This window comes from Embiotoca jacksoni, unplaced genomic scaffold (assembly GCF_022577435.1).
Source record: "Embiotoca jacksoni isolate LCO1_2020_lvr unplaced genomic scaffold, fEmbJac1.0.p SCAF_16, whole genome shotgun sequence".
In the NCBI taxonomy this organism is placed as follows: Eukaryota; Metazoa; Chordata; class Actinopteri; family Embiotocidae; genus Embiotoca; species Embiotoca jacksoni.
Window position 1 is genome coordinate 7,004,872 of NW_027185296.1, and position 27,209 is coordinate 7,032,080.

Below are 27,209 nucleotides of genomic sequence, written 5' to 3' on the forward strand. Positions count from 1 at the left end.
TGACACAAAACACTAATAAATCAGGACAACCACTGAAGCTGTTTACTTACAAGCTCGATTGACAGGTTTTGCAGAGCTTGTGATAAGGAAACAGCTCAAGTAGATCAGTGCTCTGAGGTTCATAATCACTACAGACAGTATATTTATAGTTATAAAGCTCGCTTCCAGTAACACAAAAATAGTCCTAAAAAAACTACAAAAAAATGTCATAGTCATGTTATCCTCCGATGGATAAAATTTAGTCAGTAAAAAGCTTAAAAAGTCTCCATGTTCACCTGAATGGTGAAGATCTGAGTGTGAGGAACAGCTCATCCGTACATGCTGTTGATACTGGCTAAAGGTCAGATTACTGGTGCATTTACACACTGCATGCTTGTTTGTTCTTTAAATGTGTAACAATGAATAGCAGATTAGTCATTTGCAAGCTTGCTTCTGAACACTGGAAACTTGGACTTGGTTGATGTGTTTTGCAAAGAGAACAAACTTTTTTAGTTAGTATTTTATTTTTTATTTTTCGATGTACAGGATAGCACATTGGAGCTGAGACTACTGTAGGTGACCTAACTGGAGTTTCTGTGCTTTATCCTTTATTATCATATTAAATATCAGATTATACACATTGATTTGAGTTAACAGAGCTGTAAATCACAGTACTTACCCTAAATCATCTCTATCAATTGCCTTTGCACTTGGTAGTACTTTGATCTGGTCGACCTTGTAAGCCACAAAAGCAGAACTGGCAGGGATTTGACCAAACAGCCCCAGGAAGCAGCTGAACCAGGCTGGGACTGAATGTGTTGCTCACTTTCTGCTCAGCAGGAAGCTCAGCTTGAGTCTCCACGTCTTCTTCTTCACTCGATTGGAGAGAGTAGTTCATCTCTTGGCTCAGTGATGAGCCCTGACCCTAGAGATCTTTTAAGTGTCCTCCGGTTCTGTCAGGATTAACCTTCCAGTTTTCCTAAAATCTCCAATTGCATCGCTGGATAGGATATATGTCACATAGTGATGTGTAATGAATATTTGCTTCTTGTCTGAGGTCCATTGTGACTGTAAAACATGCCTGACTTGGTGGAACTTATTTGCTTCTTACAATAATTGATATAAGATCATAGTGCAGATTTAGAGAAAGCAGTATTCAGATGATTAATTAAAATATATATGAATGTCAAAAGTAGAAATATACAAGCAGCATGTTCCAGCTGGTACATGACGTGCATTATTTTGGATATTGTTTGTAATTTAGGTCAAACTAAACTGATACATCATATTTCCTTCATTTCAAGTGGAGACAAAAGGGAAATCTATAAAAATACATCATAATTGTACACACACACAGTGAGTTTCTATTACATAACTCTGTGGATCTAGACTGGACCACGCACTAACATAGGTTGGTCAATGATGCCACCAAATGGTGGCTTAGGGATTTACCTGCTCATTTACTGGGAAAAGACACATGAAGTCCTTAATGCTTTACTGCATCATACAGGGAGGGAGCATGTGATTAGGAATCTCTCTCTGATGTCAAAATCAGTGGCTCAGACTGTATTTGTTTTACAGATGACATGGCTGTATTATGAGATTCCTCATCAATATGAAGAATTAAGATATTAAATTAAAAATCAAGTGGTGCAAGAAAAGCAGGTGTACTTTTGTAAACACATTTTAATATGTAAGAGTAGACACTGACACAGGATTCATTGTTTAAAGAATTTGCATCCCTGTCAGGATTAACATCAAAGATCAGAAAGCAATCAGAGGTTCTTGGTTTTGTAGACAGGCAGACAGACGCATTGAAGGCATAAAGTAAAAGCATTCAGTCGATAGTTTTGAGTTGAACTGTATTCAAACCAACCGCCGCTGGTGAACCACCGGTAGACCCCGGAACAAGATTCATCCACGCGTGACTCGTGAACATTTGGGTTGCCAGGTTTGAAGATCGGCTGCCAGAATGTCATCACAGGGATGTAAAAGAATTGATATAGTTGAAGTGATTTTTTTTTTATTCATTTACGTCTCTATGGTCGCACATTGCAACACTTTAAATATCCTACGACCATAAAACTATTTCCTTTAAATAACCGGGCACTTTTGAGAGCCAGGTTAGACTACAGGGAGGGTATTCACTAGTTACTCAATGATTCTTGGCAGCATAATATAGGCTACTGACTCAATTACAGCAAAATCTGACTTTCTTTTTACAAACATGTCTAAACCAATACAGACATACTCTAACCAAAAAGATTGCCATATATGCATGTAATAAATTACCTACCACTTGCCAAATACTCTTTTACAGTCTTTTTCATAAAATTGTATTCATTTCTCAAAAATAATGTGCATACAAGTGTATATCCACTTGTTATTAAATCACAAACTGATTATGACAGCTGAATGTGTTTTAATAGCAGGTTATAAAACCAAATTGCTGCTATAGGCTGGTTATTTTTTTTTTTACATGTAATCCATATAGTTTGTTAAATTCACCCCAAAAAGTAGGCCATTTGTTATTAGATTATAGGGGGGGTCCGATATTGAGTGTAAAAGTGCATTGTTTGTGCACATCCTGTCAGTCCTGTTATTAGATCAACAAATGTGCATACAAGTTATATAGTTGTATATACAGAGTATAACAATGCAGTTCTCTAAAGTATTTCAGAGCCATTAATGTACACATGTAATACTTGTTCTTGTGAAAAGAAAGCTGTATATGCGTAACAGACCCCTCTCTGAATAACTGGTAGCAAAACGTTTGGGGCACCTGCACAGGTTGCGAGGAGCTTTTGAGAAGGGGGGATGTGAGCGGACAAATCTGGCAACCACGATCTGCCATCTTTGATTGTGCGACAGGCCGCGGCGCGAGCGGGGGCCTCACTCAACTAGAAAAACGGTCTGGCACGAGATAACGGGTGGGGAGACACACGGAACCACGGGACGTCCGCGTACCGGTTCCCGCAGTAAAGGCCGAGCAGACACGGACAGACGGGCGGCGTGAAGCGGTGGAGGAAACACGGAGCGGAGAGCCGTGCGTGCGGAGAGCGGTTCGTTAGCAGCCGACGAGCGGAGCGGCTAACCATCGTTAGCCGGACTTTTGTAATCCGCCGGCGAGACGCAGACTCGTCCGACACCGCCGAACCAGGCCGAGACCGGAGTTCAAGTGAGGCCGGTGGTGCACGCGGTGGGACAAAGGAGGCACCGGCGGCGGCAGGTGGGTCTCTGTGACGGGTTGAACGTGAAATGTGGGTTCGCTCGGCTGGTTAGCACACCGACGCGAAGTGGACGTGATGGCGACCAGTGAGAAACGAAACTATGCTAAACGACGCGAGCTGGCGGCCTACTCCGGTACCGGAACCGAGGTTCACCTTTATACTGTTCAAAAAAACACTGCGTTGAAACGTATCCGTGTGTAACTTTTGCGGAATTAAAGCGTGATTGTGAGCCGAGTCTGGTTTGTGTTTCGGCCGGTACGAGCCTCCCAGACCACCGGTGGTTTGGTTCACGGAGACGCGGTTGGCCTGCAGACTCATCAATGACAGTCGTTTAAGAGACCGACACTAAATGAGGGGGGGGACGACGTCTCGTTTGATGTGTCGCTGAATTGGGACAAAAATGCTCTGGTGTTTGCACGCGCGTGATGGTTTTCCATCACGTCAAGTTTTTTGCGTAAAGGTTTGGCACAGTGATTTCCTCTCCAGCCGTGGGATTCAACACAATGTGGTCTTCAGCATCCTGCTCGGTGTGTGTGTGTGTGTGCACATTTAGGACATGTGGTAGACGCTGTGATTCATGAACATCTTTTATGTGGAAACCATCTGGGAGATCGTGAATTTGCGACAGGATGTTTTCCTCCTCATGCTTTCAGGATCGATAATGGGGTCTATATCTGATCGGTTTTAGGCCATGCGGACGCACATTGATGAGAGTAGTACTTATTGATTGAGCGCACAATGACAGGGCCTGATCAGAGATCTACAGCTGGAGAGGAAAGTGTCTTTTGGAAGGCACACGCCTTGATTTAAGGAATTAAGAGATGCAAGTGATTTATGCCTTTTTGTTTCTCCTGGTAATAAACAGACTTTAATGAGGAATGACGTTAGCCTTGGCTTTTTATGCACCATATACGGTTAGCCCCCTACAGTACCCCCATGTGTGTATTTCAAACTGGGATTTGCAGTAACAAATGTTTAACGTGGCCATTAAATCTGCTCTTAAGCCTCCAATGAATGAAAACACAGCAATCCTCCAATTTCTTATGTGCATAATGAAATTGCAGACAACTCCCAGGGGGGGGGGGGGGCGTCTCATTGGTATTGATGACCTGGCATTGAAGAACCACAATAATCTTAAGTAGCTCCTTGTCCTTGTCTTTTTTTTTTAAAGCTTTATGTTCATTGTGCCAAAAGAGATAAGCAGCGGTAAAGATGTTTTACAAAACCACTGCATTAATCCTGTGCAGATTAGTTGGTAGATGCTGAATGTGTGCTAATCATCAATAATAGTGGATACTAAATTGTATTTTCTCTTCATGGATCAGATCATGTGGTCTATTTTCTATGAGGAGTGATCACTTGATTGATGTTGTTGCACACACCCCCATGCAGTCCACATGTTGAAGGTAATAAACGACAACCCTAGGTTTATTATTGTAACTTTGGTGATGCACGTAAAGACGATTAACACAATATACGCACCATTGTCATTGCTACCATTTTCCACTGCACCATTTCAATGCAAACCATTGGGGAGTGAAATACAAGCCTGTTCTTTCAGCGCGCATCATTTAGGCCATATACATGACTTCTCAATCTGTGGCTTCAATGTAGCATGAGACGGGTCAGTCCCAGGACTCACTGTAAATACAGAAGTGGGGTGCATGAGCACTGTACAGGTCGATCTACCTACAAATTAAACCTGGCAGTTGATCTATCCTGCAAAAGAGAATCATAATTTCCTCCATGAGTATTATCTTTTTGTGTTTACCTAAAATTTAAAATTCAAAATAACCACCCTGAGGCTTGTACTCCCCTGGCTCTATTGGACTTTTATGCCTAAGTAAACATACAAAGTAATGGCCATTTGACTTTAATAGTGAACAGTAATTATGTGCACACTTGTAAAACAGAATACTTGGTTTCTTACGAAGAATCTTTACCAAAACAGGAAAGTGATTTTACTGGCCACATGGGTTGTTAAGCCAGACATTTTATAACTTCATCAAATTGTCAAAATCTATAAGGACTCTTCCTAACACAAGCACACCTGCTAGTTCTCACCCAGGAAACATCAAAAGAGCTTGCGTTGATGGATGGACTGTGATGCAATAATTAGTTGCAGGGGTTCGAGGCCCTGCTGGAGGTCAGGCTAGACCAACAGGGGCTGGAGAGCTGGGATGCTACTGTGTGCTTGATCACATGGAAGCACTTAAAGGGAGAGACAGCAATTCTGGAGAAAGATATTTGGTGGGATTGCTGAGCAAGCAATATATCTGGTTCTTTTCAGCCATTTTTCTTTATTATTATTATTATTGTTATTCCCGGTTTTTGACACGTAACCCATCCTGCACCATTCAAGTTGATGTCTCTATGTCATAGCTGACGTAAAAAAAACACAATATAAAATGTCATCAAACGAAGAATATGTAAACACGCAAACAGCATCCAAAACAACAGAGAAAAGACTGGCGATAGGTCGTTGTTTAGATTGTTTTTATTAAACCACTGTAATAGCAAATATAACCCCGTCCCCCCAAATATGACTCTGTTTTCTGTTCGCATCCTTTTTGTCAAATACATCCGTTTACATCCCATATCCCGTCATTTCTGCCCACATAATTATGCTCAGCCTCTGCACCATACTCCTTAAGGTGATCTTTCAAAAGAAAAGTATCATAGCCAATTCATTTCGGGTCTTTCCCTGATAAATGATTAATGGATCAGTCGTGGCACTTTTAAAAACCCTCTCATTGGGTTCAGGCATGTTAGATGCCTGATTATAATCTGCATATTTACTGTAGTTTGTACCGACAAACACCCTTAATAATTGAGTCTGCAGTGATGCAATTTTCAAAGTACTTCAAAACGAAGTGTTTCGACCACATATATAACATTTTGCCTGCCCGTCTGACAAATGCAATTGTTTCACTTGTCAATTTCTCACGAACGATGCCTGCTGCTCTGCCAAATTTAGAAGCTCCACTCGGTCTGGTTTCTAACTTTATGTCGATCCTAATCATTTTTCTGTTTCTATGTTGCGTAGTGCACATATCAGCAAGCATATATTCAAGGGACTCAAGTGCACAAACTTGTGACACTTGGTTTGGTGGGGACCGGTACTTGGTTAACATCTGATAACACATCAGATGTTAACCAAGTACCGGCCAACACGGCTAAAAGAGTGAGACCAGACAGTTGTAAACGCTAGTTACGTGATGTCGCCTTTCAAATTGGAAAATCTCTTGTAGTGTGCGCCCAGCTTTAGTTCCCGGCATTGTTGTGTCTGGAGGAACCATTTTCAGACGGCGGAGTGTCTCCGAGTCTCTGCAGATACCCACTTCTAGTTGTGCATTGAAGTGTCACCATTGCAAAATAATAATAATAATTAACTACTACAACAAGAAAAATGTTGGAGAAAAAAAGAGTAGGTATCTTTTTAGAAAAGAAAAAAAAAATACTGATACTCTCACAATGCCTAATTTTTTGTTGTTTATTTTCCATTTGACATCATAAGTAAAACTTCTAATATGCAAGGACTAATCTGATGGCATACAAACCTTCAGTAAAATGCAACATAAAAGTATATTTATGATTAAAATGAGGTAATACATAATTTTGAGAGGTTTTATTTGTGGAAGACTACTCATAATCTGTATTGACCAGCATTATTACTGTTAACATAATGTTAGTTATAGAAAAACAAAATACAACCTGAGTTTTACTGTAATGGTTTCAGCTCATTCTATTCGGTAATATTTTATTGAATAAGAACCAAGTTGTTCTGGAAAGACAGTTTTCCTTTTAAGTGGATGTTCTTTTGCTAAAGTGTTCCAAGGCCAAGTTTCAGATAGACTGAACTCATCAGAGCTGTCAGCTTCCCCCAACACACAACCTCACACTCTCAGACACTGTTACAGTGCTCCGTTAATAATAAATGACCTCTGTGTGACTTAGGAAAGACACTGCAGACCCAAACATGCTGTCTCTCTGTCCTTGGTACTGCTCACTGTAATTCTCTTTCTGGATTTTGCCTTTGTAGTTACCCCTGAATATATTTAAATCTCTCCATTTCCCCCCCAGTGCCCCATGCCACCAGCGGTCAGTGTGTCTTGCTGTTTTTCTTATATCAGCTTTGCACCACAAATAAAATTAAAATCAGGAGGTTGTAGTAGTTGGAAGACTCCGTTTTCTTCATCTGAGCTTCACGCATTCAACAGGAAATGTCGTTAGTTGAAATAGTTGCTGTGTTTTAACAGAAGAAACTTATGAGAGGCCTTGATCCTGTCACCTGGCTCAGCTCATTTATATTCACAGATAATAAAGCCGGTTCGACTGCATTAGATTTATGTCAAATGTGTCCTGGTCTGCAATCAGAAGTTATGTATAGTTGAAGTTAAGAGACTCCGATCCACCAGATTGGTAACGTGGCCAATACTGGCCTTATTAGGTGGAAGAGGGATCAGCAACACACAACAGATCCACAATTAAACACCATGTTATTCTTTTGTCAATCACATCAAAGAAGGCTCAGACATCTGTGATAGTTTTGTATCCGAAGCCGCCAAGTTCTGCATCTTTTGTGACGTTATTGTTTTTCTCCCACCCTCGGTCTACAGGAGGCTGGTTCTGGAGGCGAGGCCAAAGGACCAGACTCGATGAGTTTCCAGCGAAATGTCCGAGAAGTCAGGGCAGAGCACCAAGGCAAAGGATGGCAAAACAAAGTATGCAACCCTTAGCCTCTTCAACACCTACAAAGGCAAATCTCTGGAAACCCAGAAAACTGCAGGTAACCCCCAACTATTAATCACTGTTCTTGGTGTGCACATTGTTGCATGTGTTAGCTAATGAATGTGATTAGCATGTTTGGTCTTTATGGAGTTCAGCTGATCGAGGTTTTACAATATAATCTGTAAGTATGATCAGGGTCTTACTCGGACCTTCTTATACCAGCCGACTCTCCTCTCAACCACAGTCAAAGTTAATGATGCAGACATTTAAATGTCTGAATGAAAAAGTGAGGCAGAGAGAAACCGAAAGAGAAGTGAAATTTTACACTCCGTTAAGTTCTCATGTTCATCAGTGATGTGTAAGAAACTACGCTGCTGACTGGAATCTGTTATCAGTGAGAAGCAACGTAACAGCTGTCTCGTTATTTAGTCCAACACGGGCCGAACAAGGAGACCCTCATCATACGTATGTTTGCCTTCTGAAAGGAGCAGTAAAAACCCTACATTTTTTCTTGTGTGTGAAATGTTCCCTCATCCCAGTGGCTGCCAGACATGGGCTCCAGAGTTTGGGCAAAGTTGCTGCCAGTCGGCGAATGCCCCCTCCGGCCAACCTGCCCAGCTTGAAGGCAGAGAACAAGGGAAACGACCCCAACGTCAACATTGTCCCCAAAGACGGTAGCGGCTGGGCATCCCGAAATGAGGCCGGAGAAGAGAGGTAAATTTACCAACTTCCACGTATAACTTTAATAACTTTCATGGATGTTTATGCCAATACAGAGAGAAAATGAGCTCTATCCCCTTCTCTTCTCTAAATGAAGGTGTTTGCTTCACTAATATTCTCTCAGATATACACAAGTGGTGCACAATTTAGTGATGCGTTTTCCATCACCCAGCAATGGTTGTTTGTTACAGAGAACAGGCAGAGTTTATGCAACAGGCTTGCTCTTCAACTCACTCTTGAATTGCCAACTGACTGACATCGGTCAGGTAAAATTATTTAGATATCTCGGAAGTGAAGTCCAAAAATACAGCTGCAATTACCACTTGTCACCATAGGTGCCACCAAAGAGAATGAAATAAAGATCTTTACTTTGAGAGAAGCCAGCAGAAGACGACTCCGTCATCCACATTTCAAATTACTAACATTGTTGAAAACTCAGCCCTGTTTTTATGTGCCACAGGCAACAGGAGACGCCCCCACCCCAGATCAAACCAGCAGTGATCCAGCCACCAGAGGTTTCTATTGGGGGCGGCCGCTCCTGGGCAAACAGCAAGCAGACACAACAAGACGGTAAATATGCTAACCATTTCCTCTCTAAGCCTTGCACCTACTCGTAAAATGAAGATTACCTACGTTAAAGTCCCATGTGTGTTTTTGATATATGTACATGGGAGGTTGTAAATAATATCTGGTACATTCCCTCCATGTGTGCAAATAAACAAAGGCACACTCCTCACTTGGTTTTTCCTGCAATCGGCCATCACAGTGTAACCTCTGCTAATTGTAAAATTGAGGCGGAAGGGCTGCTGCACACCAAATGATGCAATGCTTCTCTAAGTCACTGTATTACATTGAACCGTGGGATTTTGGCTCATTCATAATAATGTGCTAATATTGTACAGGGTCTCCGCGCGTGAGCAGCCATTTTCACCAGGAGTTTCCCAGTTTGCAGGCAGCTGGTGATGTGGAGAAAGGGGATGGTCAAGATGAGGAGCCTTATGGACCAGGTCCCAGCCTCAGACCTCAAAGTATGAACACACTCGTTCACAGAAACATCATTCAATTGCTCTCGTATTTGCCTGCTTTTTGGGAGCGGCAGGTTCCCTGTAATTCCAGTCAATCAATCAGTACCTCTCTTCTCTTCTCTTCTCTCTGTCCTGTTAAGATGTTGGCAGTTGGCGGGAGGGTGGAGGCAGGAATTTGAACACGGCACCCAGCCCCCCAGAGATGGAGAACAGGGCCCCGGAGGAGGGAAGTACGGCCCTTGGTACCTCTACCCCACCGGGGGAAGCTGAAGAACCTGGCCGAAACGTAACCACTGACGGTCAGAGGGAGAAGAGGGATGGCAGGGAGAGGTTGCCCCCTTCTGGCCCTCCTCAGCCTAAACTTAATGGGGGGCAGCAGCCTCCTGGTGGGGTGCCAACTCACTTTGACCCTGCTTTCAGAAGCATGATGCCACCTTATGTAAGTCACACTTTGATCCTCTGGACTGACTGCATGAAGACATCACAGTTACAATATCCAGGAGCAGTTTGTCTTTTCTTTACCTTGCGTGATGATTTTTGTCTTTTGTGTTTTAGATGTTCCACGCCTATCCTCAAATGTCATTTGTCCCAGGACAAGGGAACTTCAGATACCCTGTACCTCAAGATGGAGCAAAGTGAGTTGAATGGATAAGTCCAACAGACTCGGGTTGAAGCAAAATAAAATACACAGTTTTGATATGTATTTAGTCAGATCACTGCACAAACATATTCTTCCCTCATAATAAAAGAAAATCATTTTAAAGGGGAGGAAGATGTTTATATAATCTGCAGATAAACCAGTTCATAAAAGTCCATGTTTGCCAAACAACAAACATCGGATATCAGAGAAGCACACATTAGTTCATATTAGTATATAAAATGTTTTAGACCCTCTGCATACATGTATGATGTGTGATACTGCTTCACATATTTTATATTCTTGTAAATTCACAAGATCTTCCAATGAACTTTTCTCACCTTTCTGCTTTGTTGGGTGTTCAGAGGTCCTCGTCCTCGACCGCAGCAACCACCCCCTCAGTCCTGGCACCAGGACCCGGACAGACCTTCTATCATTAGTGCAACAGAACTGAAGGAGCTGGACAACTTAGATACTGATACTGATGAGGGCTGGGCAGGTTAGTGCTTTTACATTTTCTATTAATTCCAACATTTAACCAACCGGTGACCGAAGGATAATAAAAGGTAGTTTCATAATTAATTTCCGCGCTTATTATTAATAATGTCCTCTCTGCAATTCAGGAGCTCAGATGGAGGTGGACTACACCGAGAAACTGAACTTCAGCGACGATGAGGAGAACCAAGCTGCTAAAGAAAAGGGAGAAAACTGGTGAATATTTTGATCTTTTCCTCATTTACAGTAATTAGAGCCCTGTTGTTATTCAAGGAATTATTCTTCCTTATTATTATTTTTCTCGTTATTTGTGTTTGATCGCCTTTTTGGCAGCTTTAACATACTCAAAAACGCATCAGTCGTGGCGAAAATTGACGCATTGTAGTGGTTCCTCCTACAGATTTTGTCGGACCGACTTGGAATTTTGTCTGTCCACTCTTGACACGTTTGGGATGAATAGTTGTCGTAAAGATTTTGTTTTCGTCGATCAGTGTGCCTGTGGCATGGCGGCCATTTTGAGCGTCTCACCATGAAACTACAAATTGCTGTAAATCTTGTGTACATTGTCTGAGCTTCTCCAAACTTTACATGTTTGACAACAGTTGCGCCCTGAAGACATCTGCATGGTAATATTTGATCATAGTCACAGCGCCCCCTGCTGGTAACAGGAAATTAAATTTTTCATACTTTCACATGCTTCGTCGTGCTGGTTGATCAAATCGGGTCAGAATAGCTTTAAGACATTGATGATGATATATTGAGAAGCCCGTGCTTTTTTTATGAAAGGGCGTCGCCAGGGCAATGCGGCAAAGTTTGATGTTTTGCCGTGACACAGGAAGTTGACGTTTGGGTGCTCCAAACCTCACGAGACTTTGCACCTGCGTCAGGCACCAACTTTCATGAGTTTTTAAGTATGTTAAAGCTGGCAAAAAGGAAATTTATTTTTAAGAAGAATAAGGAAAGAGAAGGAGATCAAGAAAAAAAATTAAATCTGCACGCGGGGATATGCGGGCCCTCGCATGCTGCACGTCGGGGAGCCAGCAGGGCAGGCTGCCGGCGTGCAGCATGCGAGGGCCCGCATATTCCCGCTTGCAGTTTTAATCTTGTTTTTACTATTCATCTTCTGTTCTCCACTTGGACCACATCAGTGTTTGTCTGTATTTGGCCTCTTGAGTTCAAATTCTAACTTCAATTACAAGTGCATTACGTTTTAAACAAAGTGCACTCTTGATTTCCACCTTTGGAGACTTGAAAACATGCTTGAGAAAATCCGTTAATTTGGTCAAAACCATGTCATTGTGAAACTGAATTGCAGTGTTTACTCTAAATACATCTTTGCAACACAATTACCAAACAGTAATATAACTTAAACAACAGTAAAGTTCGAGATTTTTCTCACTCATACAAATGTAAATCTTTGCAAACTGCTTTTCATTCTCTCCAAAAATGAATGCAGAATGAAGGAAAAATGCATCGTATAAAAAATTCACATCTGTCTGGTAGGCCTTCAAAAATGGTTGGCAGCAGTATGTGATTTGTAGTAAATGGACTGTAAATTGGAAAACACCTGTGGTGACTGTAAGGCGCATTGCTTTTAGAGTCACACTAAATTTGATGTTTAGTTGGTGCACATGTATTAAAAACCAGTGTGTCAATGTGTCAAATTCGTTTTTTACAAAGTAAAAGGATTTTCTTTTAAATCATAGAAGTTAGCAAAGATAATTCAAATCATTTTCTTGTGTTTTACTAAATTATATCCTCTTCCAGGGAGTGGATGAGTAAAATGGAGCGGATGAGATCTCGGGCCGCAGATGGCCATGAGGGCTGGAAGGAAGGATCTGAGGACCGTGGGGGCAGTAAAACTTCGTGGGCTGACAGTGTGGATCCCAGAGCACCATCACCTGGCAGTATGGGGCAGTACAATAAATCAGCTGCTCCACAGGACTACCAGGTAAAGCATGTGTGCATTACACAAGCCTACCATTATGCGTGCACTATTGTAACAATATGGGGATCAGTCTGTATCTATATTCATTTACGATGTTTTTTTCCAGGGTGGCAATCGTTCTGTAGGTGGTGGAGCTCCACGTGGGAGCAAACCACCGGCTACAGCGGCTCCTGGGGCTGATGAGGACTCTGATGCCTGGCGACAGAAGCGCAAGAAGACTCCCGAAGTTTCTGAAGCTGTAGAGCGAGCGAGACGGAGGCGAGAGGAAGAGGAACGACGGATGGAAGAACAGCGGCTCGCTGCTTGTGCTGAAAAACTTAAACGTCTCAATGAAAAACAACGCCAGGCAAATGAGGGCAAACCTGCCTCTTCTCAATCCACCAATGATGAGGCAGGAGCTGCCTGTGAGGAAACCTCCTTATCAGAACCTGCTCCTGTGTCCAGTCCTGTACCTTCAGCCCCAGTTTCACAATCACAAGCCTCAATCATGCAAGCTCCACCACCTGAGAGGGCGGATCAAGAACAAGAGATAGTAGAACCAGGTGCTGCTGAGGAGGAGGAGGAGGAGGAGGAGGAGGAAGTTCACTTGCCTCGTCAGCCCAGCCCCCCTGTCCAAAGACCTGTAGCTGTAGCTCCAGAGCCACAAAGCGAGGGAGAAACCTCCTTAGCTGAGGTCAGTCCCCTGATGGAGGAGAACCAGACTGATAGGACTTCACTGCCTATCCACGACTATTTTAACATGGAGGACAATAGAGGTAAGCAAACTCTGAGCATTTTTTCAAAAGATGCAAATTGTCTTACTGCCACTCAGTCAGGGAGACCAATGCTGTTTGTATTTTTCTGCAGTGGATGAGCCCCACCTGTCTCTGCCCCACATGGAAGCCCCTGGTGGTGAGGAAGTCCCTGTTGCACCCCCACAACTGGAAGGAGAGGCAGCAGCTGCTATGCGTCCATCTCTCATCTCAGGCTATTCCAAACAGTTTCAAAAGTCTTTGCCACCGCGTTTCCTCAGACAGCAGGTAAGGATGTCTACATCTGCTTGAGTTCCCAATGATCAGGATCTTGCTGGCTAAATCATATTGTGGATGTGCCACTGGCTGATTGGCTAATTGAGCTTGCTTTCCAGCTTTCAAGAGGTACCCTCCTGGTTGACAGCTTGGTTAAGGAGATAATAAATGTTAGTTTAACCTTACAGTTTGGCATAAGAAAAAATATTTAATGAAAAATTTACTAATCCATTGTAGCAGATGTTTAGGTGTACCTAATGACATTAATGTATTGGGGACAATATCCCTGATACTGTGAAATTTGCACACAGGCAAATGTGTTGTTGCATGTTAAAATGAAATGATTGTGTGCCCATTTTGATTGCACTGAATATGTAGTATATAATGAATAAATTGGCTTTATTGGTCTTAACTTCTTTATTATTCTTCATTGGTCTCGTAGGAACAGATGAAGCAGCAACAATGGCAACAGCAGCAACAGCAGAGTGGGGGCTCGGTGTCGCCATCAGGTGGTGGCAGTGTTCCAGCTACTCAGCAGCAGCAACAGCAGCAGCAACACCGCTCCATGTATCAACCAATGGGCCCCCACCACCAGCACCTGGCCTCCATGGGGTTTGACCCCCGCTGGCTCATGATGCAGTCCTACATGGACCCCCGTATGATGTCTGGGCGTCCCCCCATTGACATGCCAGCGACCATCCACCCTGGTAAGTAGATCTGGAGAATAGAAATTAGAAATATATGTTTGTGATTGATGTAATGATATCTGCTGGGCAACCTGTTCAATGCTGCTCTGTTTTTGTCCTCTTCAGGGAGAATGCCTCCTAAGCAGATTGTGCGCAGAGAGCCAGGTGATAACTCCAGCTCGAGCTCCGACTCATTTGACCACTTGACCCGACCAATCCGTGACCATGGCCTGCCCTCGGACTCACGGATGGTGTGGGGATCCGACCCATACCCACAGTCAGAGCCGCTACCTTCTGTAACGCCTCCAAAAGGACGGGAAGATAACAAGGAGCAAAGGTAAAAATATAACAACATAACAATGGGACTAATTTGTAATGATCAATAGATTTTATATTTGGCCAATAACACACTTACAAATGTTTCTTTAAAGGATGGACTCTGGTTTGGATCTGGACAGGGGTCTTCCAGCTATCTACCCCCAGGACCACAGTGGATTGGACTCTCGTAAAAGTAACTTCTTCCGGGAACCTTCAGAGTCTCTGTCAGCATTTACCCAGGGTCCAGAGGATGCACCAGGACCTCTAGACAGGGTCCCTGTGGGTTCAGCCTTTGATTCTGAGGAGCCAGGCTTACCAACTGGGGAAGAGGTCGAAGCTCTTGGTCAAGCTATGCTCCAGAGGAGTGTCTCACAGGGCTCCAGCCACTCCCTTAAGCTGGATGAGCCTAGATTTGATGGGTTACCCCTGGGAACAAAGTCACTAGAGCTACATGAAGCAGGGGAACGGGCTGATGATAAGCCTCAAAATGAACTCTACCCCCAGGCTGCAGTAACCAGCAACAGGGCTACACCTCCTGCTGATGGATTACACAAACAAGAGAAGCTGCCTCTGCCCGCCCCAAGCAAGCAGAAAGCTGAGCTGCGTTGGGGTGGGAGATCAGGGGCTGGACGCAGAGAAGGACCGGGGGGAGAGAGACCAGTCCGCAGGTCTGGGCCTATAAAGAAGCCTGTCCTCAGGGACATGAAAGAAGAGCGAGAGCAAAGAGAAGAGAGAGAGAAGCGTCATGAGAGAGGGGAACGAGGGGAACGAGGTGACCGGTCCAAAAAGGAACAGTCGTCCAAAGCTCCTTCTGCAGCTGCGGCTGTGTCCGAGGGCTCCAGACCTCAGAGCGAAGCGAAGAGAGAACCTGCCGAGACAGAGGAAACACCAGCTGCCCATCAGAGGGCCAGAGACTCTCAGCCTTCCTCCGGGGTGCCGACGTCTTCCTCTCAGGAGGAGAAGGTAGATAAACCGACCAACAATGACAAACATCCAGAACCCAAACTGCCTTCCCGAAAGGAGTCCAACCTTCCTCCACGTGCCTACCGACGAGAGGAGAGGGAGAGGGAGCGCGATAGGGAGAAGGAAATGGACAGAGACAGAGACAGAGACAGAGACAGAGAATGGCCTGTCGACTCCAGTTTCAAAGGACGTGGTCGAGGGGAGTATTACTCCAGAGGACGGAGCTACCGGGGGACTTACAGTGGAAGAGGCAGGGGGAGTCGTGGTCGGAGCCGGGCGGAGTACCCTTACCGAGAGCCTCGATCACGCTCTGATTTACCTTCTGCTGGAGGCGCTGCTGCTTTTCGCAACAGGGAGGAAAGCGAGACACGTAGTGAGAGCTCAGACTTTGAAGTTATACCAAAACGCAGACGGCGCCGCGGTTCAGACACCGACTCCGAAAGTGAAGGTGGGAGGGAGTCTGCCAGTGATACTGGACCCTCTGACCGTGAGCCTAGCACCAAACCTAGCCGTCCACTGAGAAGAGAGCTCCCCGGGGAGGTCCGGTCCGGGCCCCACAAACCAGGCTTTGGACCTCCTCATATGGGAGAAAAGGTTGGATTAAGAGGGGACGACGAAAGCCGGCCCAAGCCAGGATTCCTTCCTAAAGGAGAGCCTTCTCGGCGAGGAAGAGGGGGACTATACAGTAGACGAGGTGGAGCAAGGGAACGCGGGGGCCCTCGCTCAGCCCCTCTAAGACGGCCACCAGGCAGAGACTCGTCCTCTCAGTGGCCCTCTAAACCCATGGAGACATTCAGACCTGAGGACACAGAGTCCACATCAAGATATGACAATCCTCCCTCTGACCGAAGACCCCCTAAATCCGAGAGCAAGAAATTTGGGGATGGGGCTCCCCAGAGTAGCAGAGAAAGGCCTCGTCGATCGAGACCAGCACGGCCCCCGAGGCAAGATAAACCCCCTCGCTTCAGGCGCTTGAAAGAGCGGGAGGCTGCAGTGTTAGCTAGTGGAGAGATGGCCCCAAGTCCCCCTGTTCTTTTACCCTCAGTGCCTGCTGCTGTCCCCAGCTCTGCACCTGCCCCAAGCTCCCTCTCCCCGACCCTATCTAGAGCTCCAGGAACACCTCTAACTGTGCCTGCAGAAGTGGGAGCCACTATGCCTGCACCCGACCTGCCCTCTCCTTTAGAAGCACCCTTGCCCGAGAACAGCAGTCCCACCATCACCGCAGTCGGCACCAAATCCCCTGACCTGTCAAACCAGAACTCTTCAGATCAAGCGAATGAGGAGTGGGAAACTGCCTCTGAGAGCAGCGACTTCAATGAAAGAAGAGAGCGAGAAGAGAGGAAAGGGGCCCTGGATGCTGCGAATGAAGCAGCCATAGCTTCTGCACCAGCACCTGCTCCCCCCCAGGGCTCTCTGACCCCCAATAAAAGCCCACCCGATGGAGGGGTGACTCCAAAACGGGAAGGAGCTCCTGCAGCCAAGAGGAGCTTCTCGAGTCAGAGGCCTACGGAGAGACAGAATCGTAGAGGCAACAGTGGAGCCAAACCAGGCCGCAACTACACAGGGGCCAAGGGAGAGAGGAGGGGGGGGGGGCAAAGCTGGCCGCAAAGGGTGAGTGCGAAACAATCAGGCTTTTGTCTCTTGTTGGGTATTTACTTTGTCTGCTTACATTAACACTTGCACAAAGAAGTTGACTCAATGAACAGTGTTCAGTAGAATAACACTGCAGGTTGCTTCACACATAATGAAGCTTTTGTGTCGTTATCATTGTGCTTAATGAAGAGTTGCGGTGAATAACATGAAAGCAGAATCTCAATATCTCAGTAGAGGTTGTTATTAAATTAATCTCCACTTAGGTGGCTGAATGTCCTCGTCAAGCTGTCGGTGGCCATCAAAATATTTTGGTTGAAAAAGCTAAATATGGCATCAGACTGGTGGCGTTTCTAGACTCACCCACCCTGTACTTTGGCTTTCTGAAGGCGAACAGTGAAAATCATATTCTCCTTTCATCTCGTGTATCAATGCACATGCTGTCTCATGACCTCTTTGTTATCTTCTACTTAAAGTAAAGCCGTGTATGCATGGATAGTTTTGATTTTAAACAGCCTCACACTTCCTTTAAAAACCCCTCTGTTGTTCTCACCAACTGTGAAGTGTCACACAGTCTCATGCTGGGTCTGATTCTCCTCTCTCTCTGAATAAAACAGCCCTGCAGCCCAGCAGAACTCGGATGCACCAGCAGCAGGAGGAGCAGCCCAGCGGCCTTCAAAAGATCAGACTGCCCGTCGCAAAGATGAGGCCAAGCAGGCCACCAAGAAGCCCAAGGAGAATGCTCTGTCTCAGTTTGATCTCAACAATTATGCCAGTCAGTAGACGCATTCATTCTCTGGCAATTGTCTCTCATTGACGAGCAAGAAACCGATACCTGGCTCCAGCTGTTCATCACGCAAACTGAGTGTACATTTCTGGTTACTGTAGGTGTTGTGATCATCGATGACCACCCAGAGGTCACCACCACAGAGGACCCACAGTCCAGCGCCAACGATGATGGCTTTACAGAAGTTGTCTCCCGCAAGCAACAGAAACGCCTGCAGGATGAAGAGAAGCGGAAAAAGGAAGAGCAGACTACTCAGGTAAGGGGAGGGATTGTGTGCACAATGTCATTTCAAGAAATGTGTACTTAAACCGCACAATTAACATGAGCAACCCTGCTGTGATAGAGTATTAATATTGATACTGTTTTTACAGAACTGGGGTAAAAAAGGCTCTGGTGAGAAGAGCAGAGGAGGCGGAGGAAAGCTGCCACCAAGATTTGCTAAAAAACAGTCATCGCAACAACAGCAGCAGCAACAACAACAACAACAACAGCAACAGCAGGCCTCACAGCCTCAGCCTCCTGTAGCCTCTGCTCCTCCAGCCCAACAGCAACCTCCCATTTCTGCTCCCCAGCATCAGCACCTTGCCCCCTCCCAACCTGCTGCTTCCCCTCAGACTCTGGAGGGAACGGTGGCTCCTCTGCCCTCCATCCCGCCTGCTATCGTGGACTTCACCTCAAAGAGCCTACCGCCTGCACCTACACAGACACACAGCACTCTGGGTACAGAACTGTGGGAGAACAAGGTGGCCGGCTCCACTGTCCTTCCTGACGTCAAGAAGCGTGAGTGGAAAAGTGCATTCTTGTCTTGACACCCGAATCTTGTTGTGCTGCAGGTTTGACTTTATTGCCAAGCTCTGTCTAAAATATGTAATGTGTATATTTCAGTTGGTCCAATCAGCCCTCCCCAGCCACCTTCAGTGAGTGCCTGGAACAAACCTCTTACCTCCTTTACTGGCACCGTTTCCTCTGAGGTAGGTTGAATATGCCTGGCACATCTTTTGTGTCTGTTTGATCCTTTTTTTCCCCCCAAATGATAAAAAAAATATTTGTTTTTGTTTTAGGGTGTGAAGCCTGGAAACGAGGGCAGTGTAGAACTGGGAATAGACAGTATTCAGTTTGGAGCACCATCATCTGCAGGCAGCACTGACAGTGATGGTGTTCCTGCATTGCTAGAAAGTGGCTCTGAAAACAAACTACCTGCTCCCAAAGAACAAAGACAGAAACAACCTCGAGCTGGCCCAATCAAAACACAGAAGGTGAATTCGCTGTCCTATGCTGTAACAATTCCAATTGATATTTCGTTTATAAAAGTATACTCCAATCTTGCGTGTTTTACCTGTCCTCCTTCAGCTCCCTGAGATGGAACCTGTGGAAACCAAGGAGTACAAGCCAGGTCCCATTGGTAAGGAGCGCTCTCTAAAAAACCGTAAGGCCAAAGATGCACGTGGTGGAGAAGGTGAGGGGATGGAGGGAGGAGTACCTGGAGGAGTCGTCAGCAGAGCCACAGACTCCAGTCCTCCTACAAGTGACACCACAGTACCAGAACTGGGAGGAGACATCGAGGGCATGATCACAGTCCCCTCAGCAGAGTACAACAGTAACTCCAAGGTATGCTCTACCACCGTCTCATGACATCTCGGTTATCGTACCGCTAGACTTCTGATACACAAAGCCTTGAGTCCAGATTGGTGAGATTACTGATAGCCACGTGTATCAAAATAAGGATTTTATCAATAGATTTATTTTTTTATTTTTTTTTTCAAACTGCTAATATTTTGATCAACCATCTGAACCCCACAACCCAAGTTGATTTAAAAGATATGTTTTCTTTGATAAATCACCATTCATCATGACCAGAAACTGTTAAATGTTAATAGAAATTACCATTGGTATATACATTTCCCACAACCTTTGCATTCATCATTTACACCAAATACTTCCGTCAAGTTTTAATCCTTGAAGTGTTTCATCCAAATCACTTTATACTACATGTCTCATTTAAAATGATTCAACTAAAAACACGAGTCACATGACAAAAATTCAGCAAATGTTTGACAAAAACTACTTGGGACTCAGAGGGTTAACTCAACATAACATTTCATGAATTGATTTGGTGTTTGACTATTTTTTTGTTCTTTGTACCCGAGAGTTCAGCCTTTCATTGTGAACATTTTTAAGAAAGTTTAAAGTAGTAGTCTTACTGCTGTGATATATAACAATTGTATGTGTATGCTAAATTATTGCCTTTCCCTGTCAGGAGTCTGTCACTGACTACACCACCCCCTCCTCCTCACTGGCCGACAGTGTTCCTACAGGAGGGAACAAAATGGAAGAGAGTTTGGTGGCTAATGTGAGTACACATCCTTACCATAGCACAAAATGTCACGCAACATCCATTCGAACAGATTATAACTTTATTCTGTTGAGCTGTAATAAAAGATAAATGTGTTCTAGTGTTCACCACTTTTTACCTAACGACAGCTTTGGGACTTTTATTTTTTGTTGTTTTGGTGTGTTTAAGGTGGCACTTCCCCACTCGTTGCCCCTTCCTCGCCGAGAGACCCTGCAGCAGAGCTCCAGCCTCAGCACCGTCTCTCCTGCCACTGTCGACCTAACACTAAAGGTGCACATATGTACAGCACCGTCAGAGCAGCATCGCTTTCTCTGAGAAATACCATTCTCCAAGGTTTGAGTGAAATGTCAGCTAAGCTTTCTGTCCTTCGCCTCCTCAGATGGAATCGGCTCGCAAAGCATGGGAGAACTCCCCGAGTCTGGAGAAGAACTCTCCAGTCACCACTTCCTCCTCCCCCATCACCTCCTGTGCTTCCTCATACTCGTCCTTCTCCTCAGCCTCCATTCCACAGATCCCTGTGGCTTCTGTTACCCCCAGCACCTCACTGTCAGGTAATATAACTCTCACGCAACTGTATTCTACTCTCCTCCCCCAGTGTTGGTTGTTGACACCTTGTTTATCACAAGACTATATGAGCTTCAGTTATGATTTCTTGTTTGTGCCCTGCAGGTTCTGGCACCTACACAACATCATCTCTCAGCACCAAGACGACCACCGCCTCCGACCCCCCGAACATCTGTAAGGTGAAGCCCCAGCAGCTGCAAGGGGGAAGCCTGTCCTCCTCCAGCAGCAGCAGTAGCAGCAGCAGCTTCTCTCAGCTCGGCTGTGTGCCTCCTCTCCTGCCCCAGCAGCAGCAGACCCCCCAGGTGTACGTCTCCCAGTCTGCAGCAGGTGAGGGAAACATGGCACTGACCTGCGACGTCCATCTGTCCGGTCCGATAGTTCAGTTTCATATTTGAAGAACAGTTCGTGCTTGTTACTGATTAGTGATATATATATTCCCTTGTATGTTCAGGTTCTGCAGCTCAGATTCCAGCCTTCTACATGGACACTAGCCACCTCTTCAGCGCCCCCCACCCTCGTTTGGCTCCTCCCTCCCTGGCGCAGCAGCAAGGTTTCCAGCCCGGCCTCTCGCAGGTAGGATTTTCTCTCGCAGGTTCCATTACATTTCATTTAGCTGACGCTTTTATCCAAAGCGACTTACAATAAGTGCATTTCAACCATGAGGGTACAAAACCCAGAACAACAGGAATCAAGAAAATAGAATTTCTTCAAGAAAGCCAAACTACAAAGTGCTACAAACACATTGCAGAAATTTTCAATGTTGAAGGTCAAACCATCTGTTCCTCATCCTTCCAGCCGACAGCAGTGCAGCAGATTCCCATCCCTATCTATGCTCCACTGCAAGGTCAGCCTCAGCACCAACACACGCACCAGGCTCAGCTGGGACTCGGCACCGGACCTCCGGTCTCACAGCCACAGGACCTGTTCAGCTCTGCGCTGCAGCCTTACAGGTAACACACAACATCAAAAGCATTCAGTTCACTGCTCCAAAACACAGAGGTGCTAATTGTTCCTGTCATTTGATCCTCTGAATGTGTCCTCCCTCAGGTCTCAGCAGGCGTTCATGCAGAGCAGCTTGTCGCAGCCCTCCATGATGCTGTCAGGACCTTCTCTGCACAGCTATGCTGGCGTGCAGGGGCCCGAGCTCGGCAAGCCTCAGTCCAATCTGGCTTATCAGCAACCCTCCTCCACCCAGCACATTCCCATTCTGTTTGAGCCACAGCTCAACCAGCCGTCTGGCATGGGAGGCTCCCAGCTTATTGATACACACCTGCTGCAGGTAACCATCACAGGAAATAGTTTACGTTACACTTTATTTATTTTGTATGTGCACATATTCCATCTGACATATTTGTGCGTTTGTTTCAGGCTCGACAGGGGATGAATCAGCATTCAAACATGTACTCGGGGCAGGTGCAACAACATGGTCAGAGTAGCTACTACAGCAACACTCAGTCGCCCAGTTCTGCAATGCAGCAGGTATCACTTCATGTAAATATAACAGACATTTAAAGTTCATAATCCTCTTCTGTGCCTTGTGGCGTGACGCAGAAGCTGCACATTTTTCCGTCAGTAGAGAAATCGTTGCACCAGTTAACAGTTGTTATCATTTCTCCCCAGGTGACGGTCCCTCTGCCGGGGTCCCAGCTGTCCCTGTCAAACTTTGGTTCGGGTGGAGGCCAGCCCCTCTTGGCGCTGCCTCCCACTCCTCCCCAAGCACAGCCCCAAAACATCAACCGACAGCCCCCAGTCTCTCAGTCGTACCGAGGCATCATGGGTCCAAACCACAGCCTGATGCAGCCTCCCACCAGCAAGGTACAGTGCCGCGTGAGCAAACAGCCAGGTTTTGATTTTACAGAAGATCCGATAATAACAAAAAAATTCTGGTGATACGTTGCAGATGGACATGGATCTGAAACTCTTTGGCAGTGGGATGGATGTGAAGCCTGGAACACCTCCTATCAGCGCCAGGAGCACGACACCCACCTCCAGCCCATACAGGTAAAAGTGTCAACGTTTATCTGTACACCAACAGCAACAACACAGTGGCTGAGCCTTAGGAATATGCTGTTGTGTGCCATGTCTTTATTTGTATAATGCCCATTGTTACACAGAACCAAGACGCCAACATGTTAAGTGTTGTTACTATGGCAGCAGCTGTTTACAAAACGTCAGAGGCCAAAAGTCTATTACTGTAACTCAACATCTCATTCAACAAAAGTGACCAGAAATACCTGGAAAGAAACCTTTTGATATGTGTGATGCAGCATCAAAGATCATAACTCATAATTATAGAACATCCAATCACTCTAGAAATATGCACCTTACGTATGGTCCATAAATCTCTCACTACACTTACAGGATGATCTGTTGGAGAGTCTGTATGTAGCCTTACTAAACCACGCTCTCAATTAGTGGACACATTTTTAAGGCCGGGAACACGCTGCCTACCTGACGTGTGCGTTACCTCTGATGTGCGTCTTAGCTGCAGCTTGCTTGTGCGGCTGCTGTTACGTAATGTCTTGGAGCAGGAACTTAGTTTTCCCCCCATATAAATGCATTCTGTCGTCATTCCCCTGTATGTGGGTTTAGCTCGTGGTCATGTGGTTACCGTTCTCTGACCCATATAAAGAGCAGGGAAACTGCTGAGACACTGAAGATGTAATACAATATAATCTGTTCACGAGACGATGAGCTGCAGGAAACGTTGTGAAGAGGATTTTTTTTTGTGCCTGATCTAACCAGTAGCCATATAACCTGAGTCGGACGGACCAAAACGCGGAGCGGTTTTTCATTCAAGTGTTGTTCCTCTGCAGGGCCAGCTCCACCTCTCCCAGCAGCCAGTCCAGTAAGATCAACAGCATGCTCTACCAGAAGCAGTTTCAGCCCAGCTCTGCCGCCATGAGAATGACGCAGCACTTCCCCGGCCAGTTCAACCCTCAGGTTGTACATACACAAGGATACAGCGAGAAGATGTGTTGCGTTTACGTAAAGCTCTTGTTATTAATATGAATGACAGGTGAGCTTGAGTCATTTATTTTCGTTCTTGTTGCTCTTTACTCAGATTCTGTCTCAGCCCAGCATCGTCTCTCCTCTGGTTCGCCCTCCTCATGGTAACTCCTTTGCGGGAGGTGTCCAGCGATCTCCCATGGGCCCCCCAATGTCACCCAATGTGAGTGGTGGTCTCATGCCTCACCCCCGACCCCTGCACCCACAACACAGCCAGCACCTGCCCCGAGGACCCTCCGGTCCCTCCCTTGCACCCAGAGGCATGCAGGCGGCTCTGAAGGCCGAGCAGGACCTGAAGGTATGTTCTGTTTTCTTAAATCTGTCGATTCTTTGAATCTGTTTCGTTGGTCTGACGTGTCCAAGTCGTGATCTTTCTCTGCTGGGTGAGTCGGCTCATTTATTTCTCTCCTGTCCCACTTCAGGCAAAGCAGCGGGCTGAGGTGCTTCAGTCCACTCACAAGTTCTTCTCAGAGCAACAGCAGCAGCAACTGAAAGCCCCGCAAGTCAGCAAAGCGCCCCGGCTGGATCAAGGAGGAAAACCCCAACTCGACCCCTCGGCCCCAAACCACCAGGCGGGAGGCGAGCGCCCAGATTCTGACAAACCCACCGTCTCCACGGCCAAGCCCATACGGACCGGCCCCATAAAGCCGCAGGCCATCAAACCAGAAGAGGGCAAGTAAAGAGCTTCCGACCCTCTTCAGATGACAAAACGACCGGATGGAAGAGAGGAAGAGGGAATCGATCCCCATTCACTCAGCCGCCCCCTCATATCAGCCCCGGAGGACAGTGTGGGGGAGGAGGATGAATCGGGTGGAGACCAGGATGGTGGTGGTTACTGACAGTAGGCGCTGTCGCGTGTAAACATAATCCTCTTCCTCGTCTTTCTTCCCCTGTCTTGTCCCACTGTAGGTGGGGGCATTTGAGTTGGATTCTTCCATCATATTTAGATGCCGATAAAGTTGCTGCACAAGTTGTTCCATAGTGAATCGACTATGACGGTAGAGATGAGGAGAGTTGGAGAGAGAAAACTGAGATTTGCTGCTGAGTTTGCCATTTTTATAGCTCTTCATTTCTGTTCCTTTTATTTTTATTTTTTCCCCCAAATAGGATCACACATATGTAATAGGAGAAACCTGTTTAGTTAATGACAGAATGAAGCCGATTTGTTTTTGTAGTCCAAACAATCTTAAGATGTCATTTAGTGAAGCACACTTTCTGTTGCCCAATCTCCCATGATAACTAATCCAGAGATTTTGTGCACACAGTCACGCAACGGTTTGATCGAGTTACTGCACGGAGACATGAAATCAGAAGTTTTTTTGTCATTTTAATTTTTGTCTGTTTTACCAGGATGGAAAATGTGAAAATAGCAGCATTTGATTGACTTTAATGATTGATTTCTTGATGATTCGTCTGCCTGTGAGCCTTCGCTCCTGCCTTCTGCTCTCATCTCCTTGCCTGAGAATTACGTGTGTGTGTGTGTGTGTGTGCGTGCGTGTGTGTGTGTGTGTGTGTGTGTGCGTGCGCGTGTGTGCGTGTGCGTGTCAGGTGTGTGTGCTTGTGGTATGAAAAGGGGGGGAAGGCTCGTAGCTGGACTCTCCTGTAAATTTAGCCAAAGGTTAAAGCAGCGCAGAGATGATGTCACAGCCTTTTAGGATTGCTGTTGCCATGGCAGCAGAGTTTTGAGTGGACTTGCAGGATTACATGGACGATGTATGATCACGACTGGTCCAGTATAGGGGCTACTGTCACACCCTTTCACTGCTTTCACACCATTCCTTGCTGTCTCACACACACACACACACACACACACACACACACACACACACACACACACACATATACACACTTCACTGTAAAGCACCCAGACTGCTGCTATTGACTGATTTCAGTGCCCTTAGCTAGAGTACAGCGGAATAGGGCTGTTAGAGGAATAGACACGGTGAGTTGATTGTTGAACAGTAGAAAACTTTGAGTGTGTATGTCCTTCACGGCGAGGCGGAACAGGAACAGGACGGACAACAGGGGGGGGGGGTGAAAGGAGACGCCTCACGTTCTGAAGCATTTGGGCAGAAGGACACATGTTGTTTTGTGTTTACTGATGAGAGCAATCAGTGCTGTTTTCTGTCTCTGCCTCACCTCCGCTGGCTGTCCCACCCACAATGCTCTCATCTTGCGGTTGTGGTGACTAGGGTCCTTCAGAAATGTACAGTAGTATGCACCCTGAGGTGGTGAGGGAGTTCTCCTCACGTCTATCTTACTTTGGAGGATGGATGAGGGAGGGAGGGTAATGACTTCTCTTTTTTTTTTTTTTCTTCTTTTTTTTTGTTGTACTTGTACAGGGGTTTCATCGCTGTATTAAAATATGTACGGTCTTATTTACATTCTCTTGGTTTGGTTACAGAAACTAATAAAAATAATATACTGTTGACATGTTTTTCACTCATGTCTGCTTTTTACTTTTTTGTCCTGAGCGCTGATTTCTGCACGGATTAAATCCGACCACTAGGTGTCACTACAACACAATCTTAAATGAGAACTGGAGCCGAGCTGAGGAAAAAATACACTTTCTTTTGGTTGTATCGTACAAGAGTGCCACCTTTCAATAAGGCACTTTTGTTAACTGTTTATAAGGTGTAAAGAAAGGTTTTATTAGTAGTTAATAGATGTTCATTGATTGTTTAATAACCATTAATAAGAACAATGTTTTTGTTGCTAGGTTCCTGCCAATACTTGGACTTCTGACCTTCTGGAGAAGAGCTACAAGATATCTGGTGCACAACCACTTAATATTTTAGTAAGAACTAATTAATTATTTTGTTAATGTATATTAATATTACATTTATAAATAGTAATTACAGATGAGTTTTAAGGATGGCTTCTTTGAAAGTGTTTAACAACTTTAATGAATTGACTTTAATAATGACTGACCAGCCAGAGGGATTTTTCACAACCTTTTTCTCCAAAAGTTATAAACGCCCTCAAAGTATCACTCATGTGATACATCAACTTTTCTCTCTGGCTTTGTGAGAACACATCATATACACGTCTTTATATTTTAGTTAATTTTGAGAGTATTTTCTTTCTGATTCCTTAAGATTACCTTAAAATAATTGATGATTACTTAAGATTTTTTTTTTTTATTATTATTGAAAATATGGACATGG

General features: G+C 45.3%; 1 protein-coding gene across 1 annotated transcript; it reads left to right on the forward strand.

The window, feature by feature from the left end:
• Positions 1-2,831: 2,831 nt before the first annotated feature.
• On the forward strand, positions 2,832-26,473 carry prrc2c (proline-rich coiled-coil 2C). Its single transcript, XM_069150569.1, is given in 35 exon segments — positions 2,832-3,208; positions 7,829-7,998; positions 8,480-8,654; positions 9,121-9,230; positions 9,563-9,688; positions 9,826-10,124; positions 10,241-10,320; positions 10,688-10,821; positions 10,946-11,033; positions 12,585-12,768; positions 12,872-13,520; positions 13,612-13,784; positions 14,215-14,479; positions 14,585-14,795; positions 14,890-17,325; positions 17,327-17,350; positions 17,947-18,104; positions 18,218-18,372; positions 18,488-18,896; positions 19,002-19,087; positions 19,178-19,372; positions 19,467-19,724; positions 20,374-20,466; positions 20,638-20,739; positions 20,849-21,020; positions 21,139-21,360; positions 21,485-21,606; positions 21,829-21,983; positions 22,081-22,312; positions 22,402-22,512; positions 22,654-22,848; positions 22,934-23,034; positions 23,850-23,976; positions 24,098-24,340; positions 24,465-26,473. Coding segments are annotated over 34 exon segments (8,463 nt in total). The 5' UTR covers positions 2,832-3,208; positions 7,829-7,883; the 3' UTR covers positions 24,723-26,473.
• The last annotated feature ends 736 nt before the right edge of the window (positions 26,474-27,209 follow it).